Source organism: Acartia tonsa, chromosome 10 (genome assembly GCF_053477335.1).
Source record: "Acartia tonsa isolate MP-2025a chromosome 10, ASM5347733v1, whole genome shotgun sequence".
NCBI classification, from domain to species: domain Eukaryota; kingdom Metazoa; phylum Arthropoda; class Copepoda; order Calanoida; family Acartiidae; genus Acartia; species Acartia tonsa.
In genome coordinates this window covers 11,674,148-11,695,880 of record NC_137269.1, presented here as the reverse complement: position 1 = coordinate 11,695,880, position 21,733 = coordinate 11,674,148, and the positions used below count along the sequence as shown (strand labels likewise).

General features: G+C 32.7%; 2 protein-coding genes and 1 long non-coding RNA gene across 7 annotated transcripts in view; all 3 read left to right on the top strand.

Moving 5' to 3' along the window:
- Nucleotides 1-10,687, top strand: part of LOC145329399 (ammonium transporter 2-like) — a 39,329-nt gene extending 28,642 nt beyond the window's left edge. For 4 of the 5 annotated variants that reach the window (XM_080173498.1, XM_080173496.1, XM_080173500.1 and 1 more), the window contains 8 exons: nucleotides 1,744-1,839; nucleotides 2,492-2,616; nucleotides 5,513-5,565; nucleotides 7,156-7,201; nucleotides 8,184-8,272; nucleotides 8,572-8,807; nucleotides 9,864-9,947; nucleotides 10,501-10,687. In XM_080173498.1, coding sequence (XP_080029624.1) covers nucleotides 1,744-1,839; nucleotides 2,492-2,616; nucleotides 5,513-5,565; nucleotides 7,156-7,201; nucleotides 8,184-8,272; nucleotides 8,572-8,807; nucleotides 9,864-9,947; nucleotides 10,501-10,560 — 789 coding nt within the window. In that variant the 3' untranslated portion in view covers nucleotides 10,561-10,687. The remainder of the gene's footprint in view (nucleotides 1-1,743; nucleotides 1,840-2,491; nucleotides 2,617-5,512; nucleotides 5,566-7,155; nucleotides 7,202-8,183; nucleotides 8,273-8,571; nucleotides 8,808-9,863; nucleotides 9,948-10,500) is intronic. The other variant, XM_080173497.1, reaches the window with a different exon arrangement.
- A 3,304-nt stretch (nucleotides 10,688-13,991) lies between these two features.
- On the top strand, nucleotides 13,992-20,573 carry LOC145330522 (uncharacterized). The gene is made up of 6 exons (XM_080175149.1): nucleotides 13,992-14,048; nucleotides 14,477-14,633; nucleotides 15,475-15,630; nucleotides 15,943-16,766; nucleotides 17,271-17,330; nucleotides 20,371-20,573. The coding sequence occupies exons 1-6, from the start codon at nucleotides 13,996-13,998 to the stop codon at nucleotides 20,501-20,503; spliced, it is 1,383 nt and encodes a 460-aa protein (XP_080031275.1). The 5' UTR covers nucleotides 13,992-13,995; the 3' UTR covers nucleotides 20,504-20,573.
- On the top strand, nucleotides 17,613-19,753 carry LOC145329391 (uncharacterized). The gene is made up of 4 exons (XR_013882887.1): nucleotides 17,613-17,722; nucleotides 17,999-18,040; nucleotides 19,015-19,155; nucleotides 19,579-19,753. It is a non-coding gene; the product is annotated as an uncharacterized LOC145329391 (long non-coding RNA).
- Nucleotides 20,574-21,733: the final 1,160 nt, after the last annotated feature.

Here is a 21,733-nt window from a genome sequence, read left to right as displayed (position 1 = left end):
ATCTTTTACTATATGCTAAACAAGTTTACTATTTGGGGTTAAATAGCATAACTTATAAAATTAATTTTCCAAATTGGCACTTTTTAACTTATCTGTTATTATAGGGCTTTGATGATGATATAGAATTGATTTCAAGTAATCCAGAGAGTGCATTTGAAAACTTTGAAAAATTTTCCCTTTTAAAACTTTAAAACCCAACAAAAGAGTTATCCCCCAAAATCCCTGGATGTCACCAGCTTTACTAAACCTAAGAAAGAAAAAAGAAATGTTATTAAGACTAAAATTTAAGGATAAAACCGTTGATGGCAATAGAAAATTTGTCATTGCAATTAATATTTATAAATCTGCAGTTAGGTAAGCCAAAAAAGAGTAATATTTTTCTAAATTCAATGAATTTTTGTCTAACATGAAAAAAACTACAATTAATTATTAACAAGAATAAAAAATGCATTCTATCCCAAATCTTTTTACTGATGATAACAGATCTTATGAAAACTTTTAAGATATTTGTGAAGGTTTTAACAATTTTTTCATTAATGTTGGTCCCAGTCTAGCAGATGAAATTCCATTTTGCAAAAATGATTTTAATGACTACCTTGGGGTTCCAGTCAATGAAAATTTTGTCTTTAAAAAAATCACCCCTCAAATATTTTTTTCTACTCTCAATAAACTAAAACCTAAACTAAGTTTATTTATAATTAATATTAATTTAAAAGTAGGTGTATTTTTGTCATCAAAACTGTGAATTTGACAGCATACTTTAATTTCATGGGTGTGAACTTGACAGTAAAACTGTGTTTATGACAGCGGAAAGTTGTAATTTTGACAGAGGATAAAAAAATATTGCCAAAAATACAGCTAAAAACGAAATTGACAAAAACACACCCAATATTTGTCAAAAACACAGTGGCTGTACTTTTGCTAGTGGCTGTACTTTTGCTAGTGGTAAAAGTGGCACCACCCCCTCGTAATCAATGCTTAAATGGCACGTAAAATCCGAATTTCGTTATGAAACTTGGCACGAGTAACCCTTGGTATGTATATTTTCCCAAAATCTAACAAAACTTTGGAAAAGTAACTGCTAACGGCTTAATTACGAGATGGTTGCATACAATCTCTAGACTAGGGTTGGGCCGGATATCCGGTGTGGCCGGATATCCGGCCATTTTCAATATCCGGCCGGATACCGGATATTGAAACTATCCGGCCGGATATCCGGCTCTATAATTTTTTATACTTTACACCAAAAATCTCTGCTTTTTAAAATCTTAAATGGCTATAATTTTCTTATTATTGAAGCTAGAAGAACATTTTTTCTGAATAAGTTTAACTTTATGTAAATTTATATAAGATTTCTGAAGAAATTTTTTTTTACTACTTTAATATCTGGTAATTGGCCGGTTATCCGGCCGGATATCCGGTAATTTGGCCGGATAACCGGATATTTGCCGGATATCCGGCGTTGACCGGATATCCGGCCGGTTACCGGATATCCGGCATTTGAAATCAGCCGGATATCCGGTATCCGGCCAAAAAAGTATACGGCCCAACCCTACTCTAGACACAGTTGATCTACGAGATAGTTTTCAGTAAATTGTTACACTTAGCTAACTGCTAAGTAACCAATCGTAATTATATCCTATTTATGACTACTTCATTGCCCCCAAATCGTAGTTTATTTTTAATAACCCCTTAAAATGATATTTTTCAGATTTATGTCTGAAAAATTTGAATGTTTTTTAGGAAGGGCATGGAAATATTAAGCCACCTAACTCCCCAATTCCTCCACCACCCCCTCCTCCCCCCTACAAACCAGTCGCGGATTCTTTTACTTCTAAGGTGAGAATAGTTATTTATCTCATCTCATTATAGACAGCTTTCCGCAGGTATTAGAAACATTGTTTTTAATTTAATGTTCGTGAAAAATTGTCTAAAATTGGATTTGAAGTTTTGGTCTGTATTAAGGGAATATACATGAACGAGAGCAGTTGATTTAAAGCACCTTTCAGCTATGATGTAAATCTTTTTTTGGAACCCAACAAAATATTTATTACTATTTTAACAAAAATCACTTTTTTGTCTCCCAAAACAGTTTTTAAGCTTAGTTTTTTTTTCTTTTAAAAATTCTAGGTTATAAACAGAAAATGTGTATCATATGAATGCTCCACCACATCTATTTTTGAAATTTAAGTATAAAGCAAGTTGAGTCTAAAAATCATCCAATTATTTTACGCTAGAACAAAATTAAACACCATGATTTTGTTAAACACATTGAAGTCAACAAACCATTTTATGATTTTTAAAGACAAAACATGTTTTACAGTTGCAATTTCTTTATGTCAAAAACTGAACTATTTTTTTTTATTTTTTATTTTACAAAATAACTAATACTTTTATTTTGACAAAAGAAAAGCATAAATTCAATGCTTTAAGGTGTTAATGTAATTTGGTCTTATTGATTCATAGTTACCTTTAATTTAATTTCTTTTAGTTTCCCACTCCTACAATAGATGTCTCCTACATACCACCACCTCCCCCTGTGCCCCCGAGCTCTCCATATTCAGAGAGGGGAGAAGATGCTTCCAATCATGTTAAATTGGATGTGGAAGAACTTAGGTATATTGAATATTATTCATACATATTATTTATTTTTATATCGTTTAACAAACAAAAAAGAGTTACGCCTTTTCAGTGTGGCTTACAATCTGAATAACAACTGCTGAATTAGAACCAGTTCTGAACAATACTGAAAAATCATGTATTGCATCTTTATATGTAGAAAATTTTCATTTTACTATCTGCAGAAAGATTCTATGATATGCAACTAATAAACGGCAGAAAATCATGAAAGTGTGTGTGAAAGATTAGTTTACAGCAACAAACACAAAATTGTTATTAGAACAAAAGAAAAACATCTTAGAAGAGCTTAAGTAACTCTTTGGTAAAACAACTGATTATAACAGCTGAATTAATGATATTCAGATAATAATTAACTTTTTGGAATTTTTATACATTAAATCTGGTAAGTAAAGGGAACTATCCACAAACGAGAGCAAGGGATTCTAAGCACCTTCCCGCAGTGTTTAAAATTTTTTTGTGTGAATTATACTAGGGTTATGTTTGATATAGTTGTACCAACTAAAAAAATTAAAAAATTGGTTTTCTATGAATAAAACTTGTAATTGTTATGCATTTCTTGATGAAATGTCATCAAATGTTTTGTTGGATTCAAAGGTTCAAATAAAATAACACGCCAAAACATAATCAAATGCTGTAAATTATAAAAAGTACACTAATAAAACTGTTTAGTGTTTACAATATAACTAGTTACCATCCCATTTTCTAAATTAACATTTTTTATTTAAAAAGTTACCTTTGTGTCACAGCTGTTTGATCTCAACAAAACATTTGATGATATATAGCCCAAAAGTGCCTACTATTTCAAAGTTTTTTACATATAAAACTATGGTGAAACTTGTTTTTTTGAATTGATATAATGATATTAACCCCTTACAGTCGGGCCCCTTGCCCCACCTTAATCATTCGGGGGGGGGGGGGGGCGTTTAACGCCCCCCCCTATTATCTCAGTTCCTATTAGAGCTAGAAGGCTAGAAGGCTAAAAATTTTGTGCAAGTCCCCTGTGTTATGATGAATTTCCGACCTAAAGTAAGTCAAGGTCAATTTTTGCTTCTTTCACCCTTTTATTTAACAACCTTTGTTTTTAGGTCCTTTTTTACTTATAAATTTCAAACGGCTGTAATTTTTTAATTTTTGAAGCTAAAAATAGTAGAAAAATGTTACGCATATCATTAGAACCGTTAGGAAGTATATTTTTTGGAATTATAAAAACGATTTCTGTGCTACGTATAGTTTAGGAGCTATGTGGTAAAATGTCCCAACTGGCTTAAAACTTGACTTGCGAGTAAATCATTAAAGATTAAAGCATACAAAAAAATATGTACCTTTTTAAAGTTGAGATTGCGCGGCTTGTGTTAATAGTAGAAAAACGTTATGCATATCGTTAGAACCGCTATAAAGTCTATTTTTTGGAAATATAAGAACCATTACTGTGCAACTTATAGTGAAGGAGCTACGTAGAAGAATGTCCCAACTGACTTAAAACTTGACTTGAGAGTAAATCATTAAAGATAAAAAAAGTGTGTGCAAAAATGCGGACATTTTTAAAATTCAAACTGCTCGGCTTGTGTGAATAGTAGAAAAATGCTATGCATATCATTAGAACCGTCATAAGCTCTATTTTTTTGAAATATAAGTACGATTTTTGTGCTATTTTTAGTTTAGGAGCTATATTGATAAATGTGAGAAAAGTGGAAAAATTTCATCTTTAATGATTTACTTGCAAGTCAAGTTTTAATTCAGTGGGGACATTCTACCACATAGCTCATAAATTATACGTAGCACAGGAATCGTTTTTATATTTCCAAAAAATAGACTTCATAGCGGTTCTAATGGTATGCATAACGTTTTTCTACTATTAACACAAGCTGAGCAACTAGAATTTTAAAAATGTACGTATTTTTATTTGCATACCCTTTACTTTAATCTTTAATGATTTACTCGCAAGTCAAGTTTTAAGCCAGTTGGGACATTTTAACACATAGCTCCCCAACTATACGTAGCAGAGGAATCGTTCTTATATTTCCAAAAAATAGACTTCATAACGGTTCTAATGGTATGCATAACGTTTTTCTACTATTAACACAAGCCGCGCAATTTCAATTTCAAAAAGGTACGCATTTTTTTTTGCTCACCCTTTAGAATAAAAATTGTTTTTGCAGAAAATGTTTATCTTTATGTAAATTTTATTTTTGAAATATCAAAATATATTTTTCAGCGGCCGCAGCTGTACTTGGCAGCTGCCAGCCGCCACAGTCGGCGGTCGGCGGGAAAACGGTGGCGGATCTTTATGAAATTTTAATACATTATGTAGACATGTAAGATAAGCTTAAGTTTGAAATTTGAAGTCTCTAAGTCAAAAATTGCGGCCACAGGAGCCTTTTAAAGATTTCTGGAGACCTGGAGGATCAGGACCTGCAGGATCATACCTGGAACCTAAAATTGACTTGAACATCTGTATTTAATATGAGGATGTACTACTAGAGGATATTTTAGTATTTTGGTAAGATAAAATGCTTTGTTTAAGTCAAAAAAAATATTTTTGCTCTTTACCTGGATGACCCTGCCAGGTTTGCTGGCATCCTGAGCTCGCCAGGATGGAGATATTCAAAAAATTTCAACTCTCAGTTATGTCTCATACCCACACTTAAAAAGTCAAGCAGTTTGGGCTCTTTATCTTTCACACACAGAAAATGAGATAGAAAAAACCGGATGGGGGGGCGTTCAACGCCCCCCCCCCCCCCCCCGACATTTAAGGGTTAAACATAACCCTAGTATATTCACCAAAAAAACATTTAGAATCACCGCTGGAAGGTGCTTAGAATCACTTGCTCTTGTTTGTGGATAGTCCCCTTTAATTTCTTATTTATTTTAGGGTAACTTTAAAACAGCAGAAGAAAAGGCTGAAACAAACTGGACTTAAAGCAGGTAGTTAGCCATTGCTATACTATTTTTCTAAATAAAGTTAAAATTAAGCTTAGGATAAAATAGGTCTTAACACTTATTCTGTTCAAATTTTCTATACATTAAGAACATGTGCCGATTGATCCTCAGTTTTTATGGGTCTATAATCATAAATATGTGGATAAAATTAACAAATCTACCAAGGTTAGGTTAGCATTCATCACTCCTTATGTCTGGCTTAATATGGACTATAAAACAAAATGATTCATGACTTTATTAAACACCCATAAATTCAATGATACTATTAATAAGACAAAGGGAGAGGTCATTTTCTAGTAAATCCCGTAAAGGTGTGTGTTATAAGGCCTAAAAATAGTAGTAGAACGATAAGGTGCTCTAGATATATGTATTCCCTATTGAATAGAACAATAGGGAAATTTTTTTTTTTTTTTTTGATAACCGTACCTGGATTATCTAAAAAAAATACGAAATTTCTATCAAACGCTTTGTTTGGCTCAAACTGACAAAAATTTAAAAAAAATATAATTATAATAATAATGTTTTCTATAGGTACAAGGTAAAGGTTAAGAACAATCTATACCATTAAACAAAGGAAGAAGTCATTCTTTACAGGTTGATTTATTATAATTATATTTTTTTTTTATTTGTGTCAGTTTGAGCCAAACAAAGCATTTGATAGAAATTTCAGATATTCCAGGTACGGTTATCAAAAAAAAAAAAAAAAATTTCTTCCCTATTGTTCTATTCAATAGGAAATACAAATATATAGAGCACCTTATCGTTCTACTACTATTTTTAGGCCTTATAACACACACCTTTACGGGATTTACTAGAAAATGACCTCTCCCTTTTTAAGAAATGTTGGTTCTCAAAGAAAGTTGTATGTCAATTTACAAAGAGAGGTGTAGGTTTCTGGTAGAATCCGTAAAGGTTATGTGTTATAAGTTAAAAACAGTAGTAGAACGATAAAAATTTATGTTAACTTTAAAATAAAAATTTTTGTCTATAGTTCTTTTCAATAAGAAATTGATTGATTGATTAGCCATAGTTTCTTAGGGTTTGGACCTAAGTATTCATGGAGTAGCTTGAGACACTATTGTATAGCCACTGGGGCTATCAAGCTCCACATCAAGCACATTATGACTTGACCCGCTATCTCATGAGAGCTACTCATTATTACCTCACCCTCGCCGAGTATGGCAAGTGTCCCATATCAAGTCACCGTAATGAATGACGCTCTCCGCAGAGGAGCTTGGGATAAGGGAAGTACTGATATTATGTACGTGAATATTGAGTATCCAAACTTACTCAATAATCCCCTTCTTACACAACCAGGGGAAATTGTGTGATTATTATTGCGAAGAGAAATTGGAGTCAACACATGGAGAATTGAACTCAAACTCTCACCACCGTAGCACAGTGTGTTACCACTGAGCCACGACGCCCCTTAAATAAGAAATACACATATTTAGTGAATATTATCGTTCTACTACTATTTTTAAGCCTTAAAACACACACTTTTACGGATTCTACCAGAAACCTACCCCTCTCTTTAGTTATAGAAAATGTCTACCTGTCCCCTATTAATTTTAGACACTGCTAGCCTTAACAGTTCCGTGAGCAGCCTTGGAGACAGCCAGTAAGTCAGTTTACTTATTATAGCTACTTTATTTCTTCTTCATTTAGAAAACAAAAGTTACACTGTAATGTATTATTATCATATGGGCTGGGTGGTTAATACTGGTACACTGTAATTTATTCATCTCATGTGCTTCATTAATTTTTTTGTTAATTTTCTAATATTAAAAGCTAAACTTTTCTATAATTAGGGTCGGTCCGTCCGTACGTCCGTCACAGAGAGTTAGCTCTTTTCGTTAATTTAAACAGGTTAGAATTGTCTTATCGATTCCAAACTTAGCATGATGATTCCTATAGTAGTTAGGTACAATTTAGAAAGCGTAGCAACTCTATAAACAATACCAGAATGTCCGTACGTCCATTTTAAACATGTCGATTTTAACTTTTTTGACAACAAATTTTTGTATGTTAAAATTATCCGATTCTTCTGATTTTTTGAAAACTGATTCATATTACAACAAGGTACAATTATTAAGCGAAACATCTCTATAAATAAGATTATAAGTCCCAAAAATGTAAGTATGTCCTTAAACAGTAACATCGATTTATGCAGTTTTGCAACAAATTTTCTTAAAATATTGTTTGTACTGATGCAATAATATTCTGTTAATTCAGTTCTGACAATCTACAAGTGTTAATGTTCGTTTGTCCTTCCATATCAGAGCTTCGCTTTTATGGATTTTGTCATCCTTGTTAATATATTTTTTGTTTAAGTTTTTGTGTTAAAGGCTCAAAAGCTATGTATCATTACTGTACGGTGTAAAAATTAATTGCTCTCATTTGTGTATAGTCTCCTAAAAAATATATAAATTATTTTTATAAGCTTTGTTGGTCGTTGCTTTAAACTTTAACATGATTTTTTTTTAAACTATTAAATAGTTTTCTCCATTGCATTGATTTAAAATGGTCTCGAGCTCATAAATGTTCCTTTCTCATGCAAGTTTTTTATATATTTATTTATTCAATTTTTTCTATTATTTCAGATTGAGCATAAACTCAGAAGTAATAAAAGAGATAAAAAGTAATGTCAATAATTTTAATTATCTAACTCCTTCCTACACCCCTATTTTAAGTAAGTAAAGTTTATTATAAAATATTTTAAATAGATGTTCTGCTTTTTATATTAAATGTTATTCCTATCTTGTACAGTTTCTCCCAAAGTGCATTGTCGAGAACAAAAAAATCATCCCCCCTTATTTTCAAATAAATTGAAAATAAGGAGGATGAGAGTTTATCTAGTGTTTTGCCAAATTATCGTAGATGATCATTTTCTGGTGTAAAATTTATTGTAGATTATGAAGCTCCTTTTAAAAATCTGGTTCCAACCTCTTAAATGTCTTAAATATATTTCAATAAAATGAATTTTTTTAGGTAACACATATTTAGATGGGAGTAGCAACAAAAGCACCCTTCAATCGGAGGTTTTGGCATCATGGAAAAGACGAAGAACATCAGATAACGATACTATAGTAGAAAATGATGCAGCAAAGCGTTCTGTTGATGAGACTGTAGAGACAACTGTGAATGAATCTTGTGCTACAGGAGTAACAAGCTCAGAATACCATCAGCAGGAGGATGATATTACAAATGAATTTGCTTCTAGTCAGGTAGTTTTTTTTTTAAAAAGGGGGAGGGTCAACGAGACACGTTTAATTACAAAGGGAGTGGGCGGAGTGACACTTTTTGAAACCATTACTAAAAGTCAAAGAAACTGACCTAAATAAAGAATTATAGCTATTAGATTTCACATGGCAGTTGCTTTAAAGAGGTACAATTAAGAACTGTGAAGAAACGGCGATGGAACCGCCGCTCCCGCCGTTTACCGCCAAAATTTTTACTACCTTTAGACAATTTTCAATCACCTTAGATAAACTTTATAAAGAAATCCCTTATATTTTCTGTAATATTTCAAATATGTCCATATTTAAAAAATTTAAGTGTCAAGTGTAAATATATTAAATGGCATCATACTTTTAGTAAAACCACACTTCTCTTTTCCTACATTAGCAGCCTTCCACTTTCCTGTCGTTCTTTATATATTGAATTTGGCGAGAAAAGGCAAAAAAATTAGGGCAGGAAACGGCGGTTCTTGGCGGGAGCGGTGGTTCCGAAGTCATTTCTTCACAGTTCCATATTGTGACTCTGTAAAGCAACTGCCATATCAAATCAAATGAAAATATAAGGTAATTTTTTTTAAAAATAACTTTGTCTTTCCGGTGATTCTAAATTGTCTGCTTTGTTGAGGAAAGGCAAAAACGGATTTTTCTCTACGAGAGCGGCAGTTCCACCACATTTTCTTCCCAATTTCGCATTATCTCTAATACAAGTAGAACGATGTCTGTCTGTTTGTAACGAAGAATCTCGCTAACCGCTGAACCGATCTGGTTCTCCTTATTAGGGTAGCTTCTCATAGGTCCCGGGAAGGTTTATAACTATTCTGGGTGAGTGTACCACCACCCTCCAAAAAAGATCGCCCCTAAAAATTCCCCCCATCACAATTTTTTTTTTTACTTTTTCTTTTAAATCTAAATTGGTTCAGTGATCAACGAGATCTTAAGCTTCAGACGGACGGATGGACAGATATAAAGCTACTTTGTATAATGTATTACAGATATCTTTGTATAAAAGTAACAATATGGAAACAATACATGTCTTTTATTTAGAATTATACTGATTCTGGTTCTGAAAGTGATGAAGTTGATCCTTACAATAACAACAACAACAACAATGATGATAGTTATGTAAAGGTTAGATGATCTCCTTCAAAGCAACCAGTCAAGCTCAGAACCTCCACCTCATTATTTTAAAATAAATTGAAAATAAATTGGTGGAGAATAATTTTTCATTATTGGTCTCGTACGAGGTATAGACCTTGTAGGGCTAGCCCCCCCCCCCCCGCAGTGAAAAAGCACATTAAAAATAAACTACCTCCTTATTTTCTATTCATTACAAAAATAAAATGAGGGGGGTTAGGTTTTCGTACTTGATATGCACTTTGAGGGAAAGCACCAAATTTTGTTAGTTTCTTAATTAACTGTTTAATTTGGATTTGCATCAATAATGGACTAGATATTTTAAATTCTATTCGGTAGGTGAAGAAGGCGGGGGTGTTAGTCGAATCCCCCCCCCCCCTCCCAGTTTCAATTCTAGTTTTAAAAGTTAAAATGAAAAAAAATTGAGAGTGTAATCTTTTTCTATGGGGGATTTCTCTTGGAAGGGGGTGTTACACTTGGAAAAATAGTTTTACTCATTCAATACATCCTATTGCTTTTAAAAATAGATAATCAAGTTTTATTTTAGGGCAGTATGAAGATCATTGGTAAGCAGTTATCACTCAACAATATTGAATCCCATGTCTAATTGAATTGCCGTTGAATATATTTTAAAATACCAATAATTATCTCATGACTGTATCTAAAGTACCTTAAATTTTCTTTAAAATTTTTTTCTCAATATTTTGAAAGTTAACAATTATTTAAATTATTAACTATAGTACTTCTTATTATCCATGTCTAATTGAATTGTCGTTGATTATATTTTAAAATATCAATAATTATCTCATGACTGTATTTAAAGTACCTTAAATTTTCTTTAAAATTTTTTTCTCAATATTTTGAAAGTTAACAATTATTTAAATTATTCACTATAGTACTTCTTATTATAATGTAATATAATTGTAGATGTAAATATAATTTTAGTAAATAATATTGAACTCCTTGTACCTATTAAATATGATTATTAAAATAAATATATGTATGTAAGTTTACATTTTTTTAATTAGTCTTCTTCAAAACAAGAATAGTAACGTAAAAATTAATGTTATCCTAATAAATGTATAAGTATAGATGTATAACCAAGACAACTACCTTGCCCAAGTGGTAGGGATCTTTTCCTTCTGCTAACAAATTGCTTTCTGCTCTTTTGTAGCAACTTGGCTGTGTTTTTATTTTTGACGCTGTTGACTATAATCTCAACGACTTAAATGAGAGTCGGCATAGGGTTTAATCCCGTTGGTAGAGTAACTTATAGCTTGTGCCGCTCTATTCTTTTACTTTAATTTTATTCCTACAGTGTACTATTCCTGCGGGGTTCTTCAAACTAACCTAGAAAAAGCATCAAAAAAAGTTCTGAAAATATTCCATAGTGTTATGTTTGAAATAAAGGACTCCAGCTTTATTTCTTGCAATAATGAAAATATAGTGTCCGCCAAAAGTGTTGAAAATATTAATAATTTGATGAAGGAGCAGAAAGCAATTTGCTAGCTGACTAAGAAGGTTCAGCCAGGTAGTTATCTGGATTACATCCTTATACTAAAGTAACAGGATGTTTGTCTGTTTGCCTGTGTGTCTAAACCGAAGGATCTCGCTAACCGCTGAACCGATCGGGTTCTCCTTAACAGGGTAGCTTCTCATAGGTCTCGGGAAGGTTTATAACTATTTTGGGGGAGGGTACTCCCAAGAGAAATCGCCCCTAAGAAAATTTTTTCGATTTTAGAATGAGAGTTCATCGCAAACATAAGCGTCAAACGGAATATAGAATATTTTAAATATAAAAATAAACATTTAAAGTGCCACTAGAGGCCTCTAGGGGCGTAGCCGCTAGTAATATATATAGTATAGATATGTAATACATATCTGTACTTTAACATCTATTGGATAAAATAACGAAACCTTTCTCATGCATTTTAAAAAAAATTATGTTTTGTAGCATCACTGACAGACCGCCTGACAAAGTAAATTATTTAGTGGGACTTATTGGTCTTAAAAATAAAGATAAATCAGCCGTCTGGAATAGCAGCTGCGAAAATTACATTTTCCCTCATAGCGTTACAGACTGACTGACAAACAAAGTGAATTGTAAAGTAGCTTTGCTACTAAATAGTCGAACACTGAGACTCATAAATATCAATTCAAAGTAAAAAGATCTGTAAAGTAAAAGATGAGTGTTATTTTAAAGTCATCATGTGACGGATGAACAATCATGCCTTAATGATAGAACAGCAGCAGCTTTGTCAACAAAATAATTTTTTGAAGCATAACAATAATACAATTATAAATAAAATGTGTAATTTCAAATAATAAGTTGTTACTATTTATATGTACATTTGAGGAAAAAATTATGTAACATTAAAACCAATGCACTTTTTAGTGACTAATTCTTTTCAATTAATTTTATCTTAATAGTAAGTAATTTACTGTTGAAAAATATTCCAAATATTTGCAGAAGTAAAGCTTATGTCAACTATTTATAATAAAACTAGGGATAGTTAGCCGCGCGGCTTGAAGAAGAAGCACCTTCGACTGTGGCACATATTGTCGGGTTGGTGCTCGATTCGAAACTCAGCCTAACACCGCATAAATAATGACGATATATGCGGTTCCTACTGCTGCTATGTTAGTTGCACAACACTATTGATTAAATGCATTAGAATTTCCTGGCAAAATGCATGAGAAGAAAAAAGAAAGAAGAATAGAAGATATATGGAAAAGGGAATCATCACAAAAAAAGCAATCTATCTTAAATAGTAGATGGGAAAATAAAACTGTTCATAGCGTTATATACTGAATCATGGATAGGGATACAAAGTAAATTATAGTAATGTAATGTAATCTTATTTAAACTTTTGTTTCAAAATGTTTCTTTATGGATGCCATCGTCCTTGCTAACTAAATGATATATGCAATGCAGGGATCTTAAAGGATAAGACAATAGATGATAAAGGGAGAGGTAGGGTATGCTAAAATTCCGTAAAGGTGTGAGTTTTAAGGTTTAAAAACAGAAGTAGAACGATAATATTCACTAAATACAAATATATAAAAAAAAATTTGTCTATGGTTCTATTCATAAAGGATTAAACAATAAAAATATAATAATGAATATGAATATAATCGTTCTACTACTGTTTTTAAGCCTTAAAACTCACACCTTTACGGAATTTTGGCACAACCTACCTCCCCCTTTATATACATAGTACACAATGATGATTTAGGGTGGGTTCATATCGGAATTAGACAAAGCGGGGATATGCAACAGATAAAATTAACCTTAAAAACATTTCTGACCGAAAAAGAATTTTAAAAAATTGACTTTTAGAACACGACCACTTAAAAATATAATTCATTACTTATTAGTATGCAAAGACGACATTCAAAAAAATTTTGAATCAGAATTATGGCTTCGTGGTGCTCCCTGGAAAGACCTTGAGGAGCTGAATCAGGAACTTTTGTCCGTTTCAAAATATCTCGTTCCTAAACTTAGAAATCACTAAAAAAACAAAAAATTTTAAGGTTTATTGAGAATTGTCCAATTTGTAGAGGTTTTTTAGATTTTCTCAGGCTAGGAACGAGATTTTTTGAAACGGACAAAAGTTCCTGACTCAGCTCCTCAAGGCATTTCCAGGGAGCACCATGAAGCCATAGTTCTGATTCAATAAATTTTTGACTCCCATTTACAAATAGCTATACAATTGAATGTCTGGTCGTCAGCGGTTTTAAGACTTAGGATAAATTTTAAATCATCCAGAGGTGTATTATATCTATATAAATTGAGTGCAGATCCCCGCTTTGGCCTCAGAAAAAAAATGTCCAAAATCGATCCACCCTAATGATTATCCTATCTAAAGATAAAAATTGTGGTTGAAAATAGAACCAACAAATAAGATAAAGCAGTTGTAAAACTTTTGATGCCAATGTAATTTACAGCTTAATTTCCCCTCACTCCCTGGATAAATGTCTTATGAAATATGTTTAAACATTAAAAATGAATAAATAAAATTTTTTAGCTTTAGTATTAACCATGCAGGCATATAAGCTACAACTAACACCTTGTCTTTTAACTTTTCTTAGTTGGTAAGATTTTGAATTATAAAGTTAGAAAAGTAAAGGATTTTAAAGTTTTTTTTGGAGTTTATCTTATAATTTTCAGATTGAAATTTCATTTTATTGGTAAGCTTGCATCAATTTACATCACTGAAAATATAATTGGGGTAGAAGGGTTTCTTGCAGTAGGATTGTGTTCCACTTTTGGTATAAAAAAGAAATTGACAAAAAATTCAATTACGGTGCTATTTGTGATTGTTGTCCTTATATTAGATTATAGAGGTTACACCACTAGAGGCCTCTGGGGTCACTTAAATAAGAGGGCAGTCGACCACGAACCTAGAAGCTTTACTGTAAAGGTGAACCATATCGGTCCAGCAGTTATCAATATCTTTAGCACCACACAGACAGCAGACAGAAAAACATTGCATTACTTTAATATAATGATATTATTCTAGGGGCACAGCAGAAGGTCAGGTTAGCTCTGTGGCTCAGTATGACAAAGTAGAATTTCCTCTGCAAAATATTCGGACATGGACACATTTGGGCAACTTTGCATCACATTTTGGATGTGCCCGGGCATGTATGAAGGCAGAAGCAACTGAAGAATGTCAGGTTCATTGTTATTCTACAAGTAACGTATCACATAGCGCATCCGCTCGGGGTTTGGGAGGATTATTTGTTGTTGCACCAGATTTTCACTTAAAGTGATGCATGCAGATGGCTAAAATAATGATACCCTTCATCCACCCCCTTCCCTACTGGATGAACGAAGTGACCAATAAATGCAGTCCATATAAGCAAGCAAAATTGAGGACATATATTCAACTGTTGATATTTCCACGTATATCCTATGTATATCCATTACTGTTGCTGTGTCAAACTAAATGCTCGACATAGATAGAGTTGGGGGAATGTTGTGCAAACAGGTGCAACCCATTAGCAATCAAAGTTAAGACTTCCATATAAAGGTCGAACAATCAAAGGGTCGATTATCTCAAAAAGTAAATAGTTGGGATATTAATACTTCTATAAAGGTCTGGCCCTGCATCGCTAACAACAGTCCCCAGAGGTATTAATAAGTACACAACACAATCCTTAGATCCATGTTTATAAAGTTTGATTGGGACACTCAATATCTGGCAACTCTAGGTTTAGGGATGGACATTCTCTCCCCTGTACAATAAACATATGAAGATTATTGTTGGTAGAAAAGTTTTGACAGCCCAATAAATATTAAATTAACCTCAAAACAAATATGATTTTCTAGTCTACATAAACTTTTAAATTTAAGCTAGAAATTGTTTGCAATTATTATAATAATTTAAAATTTAAACATTTTCATGATGCTACTCTACTTCTATCAAATTTAACAATATAAGATATATTATATAATGACTAAACCAAAGATTTTTGAATATTTTCTAATAGTTACTTGTAGATAAACATAAACCAGGTATTTGACTATGATAAAGCTACTCAAAATTGCCAGGCAGGAATTCTTAGAGTTTATGATCATGGTCTATTAGAATCTTATGAAGTAAAGACTGTTTGGACTGATATGTCTAAATTTTGTACTGGGGAGCCAGATCCTGTTCCTAATGGCAAATGGGTAAATAGTCTTGATTATGATTAAGTGTCAAACCTTTCTAGGACATCATACAGTGTGTTTTTATTTTTTCCAAAATCATATACTACAGAACAACATATTTTTAAGGTATAATTTGTGGAAAACTGCTAAATATTTTATTCTGATATAAAATGTCTTAAGCAAATAAAGAAAATAAGATGTTAATGATCAATTTATGTCAATAGTAAGTGGGTTAAAAAAAGCAATACTTTTATTCCCTTCAATAAACCCACACTGTGTTATTTGCATTTTAATTACACTACACAGCCTTTCTCTAACATATTTATTTGCAAGGTATGTCACATGAAAAGTGGAGATCAGAGATGTATTCTCATTTGTGACATTGGTTTTGCTAATGCCAATATGATCAATATGTGCAAAATGGATGAGAATGGAAAAAGAGTTTGGAGGAATCGCCCAAAAGCATTTGTTTGTGAAGAAACAGTGGTTGTTGCAATGGGAGGAAGCCCAACATTCAACCAAGTTCAAATGTATTCTCTGTCAGAGACTAGACAGCTGCCAGACTTCTATGAAACTGAGGCTAGCTTCCTTCAAAGAGGTACAGTGGTGTTTGCTTTTGGGCGATTACAATTTTATGCGACATCTGCTGACAACTGCCTTTCCATTCCCTACAAATTTGATGGACCAAGGTCGGGCACCAAAGTGAATTCGTCCATATCCGCTCATATTCATACATCTATCAAAATGGACAAGATTTACCTTCTTAGTGAACAGGAAACTGGGGTTGTTGTTGAACAAATTGAAATGCACGAGTTAGCCAATAATGTTCAAGTAGCCAGAAAAATGTTAACAATTGATATTGGAGATGGGATTACTGGGAATTTAGGATGTGCTGCAAGGTTTAGTGATACTTCTTTCCTTTACATTTCTGGAACAAAGGCAGTTGAGATTAATATTGTGTCCAGAAATTACAAAATTCTACCTGGAGAGTTGAATTTGGCGAGATTATCACCAGGTTGTGATGTGATTCAAATTGGTGGCATCATGACAACTTTGGTTGGTGGAGGAGAGGATGGTTTATCAAGAAAAACAAGCGAGTATTATGATAAGAAATCACAAACGTGGAAATTTACCAGTGGAAATTTTACAAACCCCAGGTACTGTTATCTATTTCGCTTTTCTGATTCAAATTTAGTGGAGGAATCAATAGAAATGGAAATCCTGCTTTTCCTCTTTTTCACTCCATCAAGATCTTGTTTTATTTTCAACTATCTGTTTTGATATACTCAGATGCACTACTTGCGGCTACGTCTCTAGTGGCCTCAAGGGGAACCTGAGTAAAGGGGTAGGGAGTCGACACTCCACTTTAAATATTCTACTAGGGGCAATTTATCTTGTGGGGATGGAGGTAACCTCCCCTAAAATAGTTATAAGCCCTCTGGACCTAAAAGAAGCATTAATGAAAATGAGAACCATATAAGTTCAGCAGTTAGCGAGATCCTTCGCTACACAAAGACAGGCAGACTTCATGTTCATGAAGCCTATAATGGTGTAGGAAATTTTTATAATTGTTTTAAAGGAGGGTACAACCACCCCTCTAAGATAAATCGCTCCATAAAAAAAAACTCCTAACCCCCAAAAATAAAAAGAATAAATTTTAGGAAGTCTGCTGCAATTGTTACCACAAGCGAAGGCACATTTGTTGTTGGAGGCTACAACAAGTATTCATACAATGAAACAATTACAATTATTTGGTGCTTTTAGTAGCACAGCTACTATATAATTTGAATTTCAGTCTATAGGTCTGTTAGGAACTTTTTGAGTAATTTTTCGACTCTCATTTTAGATAGAAAAGGAACTTTTTTACTTACTTTGTCCGTTGGTCTGTCTGTGAAAAGACCCATCAAGAGTTGTCAGCATCCCAAAAATTAACCTTAAGAAATAATATTTTATAATAACAAACAAATAAAAAAAATACTGAAATTTAAAAAATAACGAAGAATTACAAGCTTTAATGAACAGTTTAAAAATCAAAGTATCAAGCTAATCACCAGAAAAGAATCCAAACAAGAGAAATTTTTGCCAGTCTTAAACCAACCACGATCGAGTGAAGGTGAGATAGTGATTTTTATAATCAGTTTAAATATTACTATATGCATGAATTTTGGCAAATTACATATATGTTTTTAGAGAATTTGTTGTAAAACTCTAAATTAAATCATTTTTTCTCTAAAGTCAAGCTTGATTAAATTAGGCACAAATCTACAGATTTTTTTCTCCCAGCCGTTAATATAAAGAAACAGGACCATTGAAATTAAGTGCAGTATGCTTAAAAATCCATGTATTGTGATTTATTGACAATTCTGTCTAATTAGTGAATTTAATTTAGTTTGGACTCGCTGTAAGAGACCTAAGAATATTGAAACAAGAGGTAAAAATCTTATTTATATCTATTTACACTTATAAAGTAGCTGCGCTCCTTAATTCACTCATAGAGTAGCTACCCCTTAATTCACTAATACAGTACCTACGTTCTTAATTCACTTATAGAGTAGCTACGGTATTAAACAAGCTGTAGAGTAGCTGTGCTATAAACCCCTATAGAGTTACTACGCTCCTTAAACGTCTAACAATAGGCTGCGCCCCTAAGGAAGCCTTGAAATAACCATATATTAATGTTTTTCTAATCTAGATTTGTTTGTAGAAGGCCGTTCCTTATTTAAACTATTTATAGAGTGGCTGCGCCCCCAAAGAAGGCCTAAAATAACTGAATATTAATCTATTCTAATCTAGATTTATTTGTAGAAGGCCGTTCCTTATTTAAACTATTTATAGAGTGGCTGCGCCCCCAGAGAAGGCCTAAAATAACTGTATATTAATCTATTCTAATCTAGATTTCTTTGTAGAAGGCCGGGCATCATTTAAACTATTTATAGAGTGGCTGCGCCCCCAAAGAAGACTTAAAATAACTGTATATTAATCTATTCTAATCTAGATTTGTTTGTAGAAGGCCGGGCCTCATTTAAACTATTTATAGAGTGGCTGCGCCCCCAAAGAAGACTTAAAATAACTGTATATTAATCTATTCTAATCTAGATTTGTTTGTAGAAGGCCGGGCCTCATTAAAACTATTTATAGAGTGGCTGCGCCCCCCCAAAGAAGGCTTAAAATAACTATATTATTTTTTAAAATCTAGAATTGTCTGTAGAGAGCCGGACCTTGTTTTATTGAGTAGCTGCGCCCTAAGGAAAGACTTAAGAGGCCAAGCATTAATCTTTTTTTTATTAAGATATATCTATATGAGAGGCGGACTAAATATCTAAATATCTGTTGAGTAGCTGCGCTCTCAAATACAGGCATATAAAGAAAAGTATCTAATGAAATTAATAGTTTTTTATTATCTAGAAATTCGTTGATGATGCACTGTTGTATGGCTTAGGCGGACCTGTTCATCAGACTTCTGGGACAAGACAAGAAGCCTCATATTGGTCCACCCCAACAGAGCTGTCCCTGCAGTGTGCACTGTTTTACTCTACTTATTCTTAGGTAAGAAAAGGTAGCTATAGATACTGATAGAGTAAAGGGGAGCTTCCATGAATAGGGTTTCATCAGTTTAGGTATCTAAATAAACCCGAAGCTATACCTATACCTAAGACAGCCAGTACCTAATTACCCATACAGGGATGTAATGAATAGATAACCCTAACCCAAATAAGAGGTTCCTAGATGGGTTTGTGTTAAAAAAAAATCGTCCTAACTTACCTATACATTAAACTCTATAATTCGTTGATAACAACTACAGCTTATGTTACATTAGAGTAATCATCTAAAAGAGTAAACCTTACCCTAAAGGGTCAAGCCAATGAAAGGTATTTAAAGGATTAAACCAGCTTATTTAATTGTACCAATAAGCCTTCCAGATTTGTCCGGCTATTGGTTTCTCTGACTTATAATAGTTTATTGTTTCAGTATTCAACACAGTTGATGCAACCGTAGAGAGACACTGCTTACATGTAAATTAATTCATAACCAGAGTCCTACAAACAATTATTACCTACAATTTTAACCACCGTTTTATCTACATGTCTAATTTATATGTTACCTATATAATTATGTGCTATTATAAATAAATTGTCGTTTTTAATTCATTGTTAATTACTGGTGGAGAATCTAATATCCATACGTAGCTATGTAGCACTGTCTACCATGCTACAAAAGACATGCATATGATAAACTTTTTTTGAGTATAGTACCTTTTGTCACAACGCCTCTTAAAGGTCGTTTCGTCGAATTTTCACAGTAGCTTTTCTCCTATTTCTAGACCATGCGGGGGGGCTCTAACCCTGCCGGGCGAATTGCCTAACCCTACTGTAAAAATACGACGAAAACGCCCCTTAAGAGGCGTTGTCACGAAAGGGACGCTTATTAATCCCTTATTATTTATTTAAGCTATCTCCTCTATTTCTTAAAGTTTATTCTGGCCTTTTTAATAAACTGTATTCAATATTAGCCGCTAAGCCCCTAGAGGCCTCAAGGCCCAATTGGGCCACTTAAGTGAAGGAGGAGGGAAGGGAGGTTATTTAATTTGATATTGATATCCGCCCACAAAATAGTTATAAAACTTCCTTGGAGGTCTATTAGAAGCTTTACTTCAAAGAAGAACTATATAAGTTCATCAGTAAGCAAGATCCTTTGCTACACTTGGACATTCTGTTGCTTTAATATCAGGCTAAATGATTTATTGTATGAATGTTACTATAGTAAGGGTCTTCTCACTACAGTAGAAACATTTGATCCTGAGTCCCAAGACTGGAAGCTGACAGATCTGGCAGCCAAACCCCAATTTGGTTATGGTCTTGCGGCTACTAGTGTACCTAGAAATCTAATCCCTTAAGTGGTACATGCAGATCACTCAATCACATTCAATTATGAATATTCTACTACAGGAATTTGATTTGCTAATCTATATGGCCAAATCCTATAGAATGTCCTAAAGTATCCTTGGAGTCACGAAACTTAGGAAACCATAACTCCTAGGTTAGATTAGGATATATTTTATAGGGTTTGGCCAAATATCTTTGGAAAAATAACAAAGGGATTGTTGCATGAAGTGCATTTCAGAAAAATGATTTTAAGCATAAGTTACAAGTAAACCACCAAACATATGAAATTTTGTATTGAAATAAAGAGCAAACAATTATAGACATCACGAAATTAGACGTCATGTGTTTTAAATGAGAAAAAAAAAACAAAGGTAAAAATTGCATATTTCACAAGAATACGATTTTTAAGTCTTGATATTTTTAAAATTACATAGTAAAAAATTTAAATTCTTTCAAATATGTGCCCTTTAAATGTAGTTGAAACCATTGAACAGGGAAATAAAGCAGTTCACTAAATTCAGTTTAAATGCATTTCGTGCAACTACCCATTTGGATTGATGTCGGTTTTAAAAGATTAAATAAATAAAACTTTCTTTTCTAGATATATTAATTGTTTGAACACGAAGCTCTAAAATCAGACGATAGGAGAAACTAACATTAACACTTGTAGAGTGTTACAACTTAAAAAGAAGAATAAACACTAAATACAGATATATACTTGCATTTTTAGTACCTTATCATAGCAAGGCTTCGCTTATGATATTGTACCTTGATCTCCTAGGATCACAAAAAAATGAAAAAAACACTAGTAATATATATTAATGAATTTGAAATTAGTTGGGCGAAAAAAAACTCAATGCATTTACTTAGTGATATATTTCATTTTTTTTGTATGGAATTTCATGAAATTAATTATTAAACTAAAAGTATGCATTAGATTATATATCAATACAACATATATGTATATTTTTTATAATTATTGATTAAAAAATCAAAAATGGTTTGTTTATATCTAAAAACTTATGAGTTAAAATTTTAAAGTTAGATATTTCAAATTCTATTTTTACATTACAAAAAAGGAATTCATAAAGCGGCTTTGAGGAAGAATCCGCTACTCTCAACCGCAGCCGCATCACCACCGCAAAAAATCGAATTTAGATAACTGCGGAAAGCTGTCTATAATACGATGCTATAAATCACTGACGATTTTTGATAACTTGGTTGTAGTGTTTCGATTAACA

What these genes read in the sequence shown, in the direction of transcription:
- LOC145330522 (XM_080175149.1), top strand. Translation starts at nt 13,996, where the DNA reads ATGCAGGCATATAAGCTACAACTAACACCTTGTCTTTTAACTTTTCTT. An exon ending in CTTTTAACTTTTCTTAGTTG is followed by an intron (nt 14,049 to 14,476) that starts GTAAGATTTTGA and finishes ATATTATTCTAG; the next exon opens with GGGCACAGCAGAAGGTCAGG. An exon ending in AAGCAACTGAAGAATGTCAG is followed by an intron (nt 14,634 to 15,474) that starts GTTCATTGTTAT and finishes AACATAAACCAG; the next exon opens with GTATTTGACTATGATAAAGC.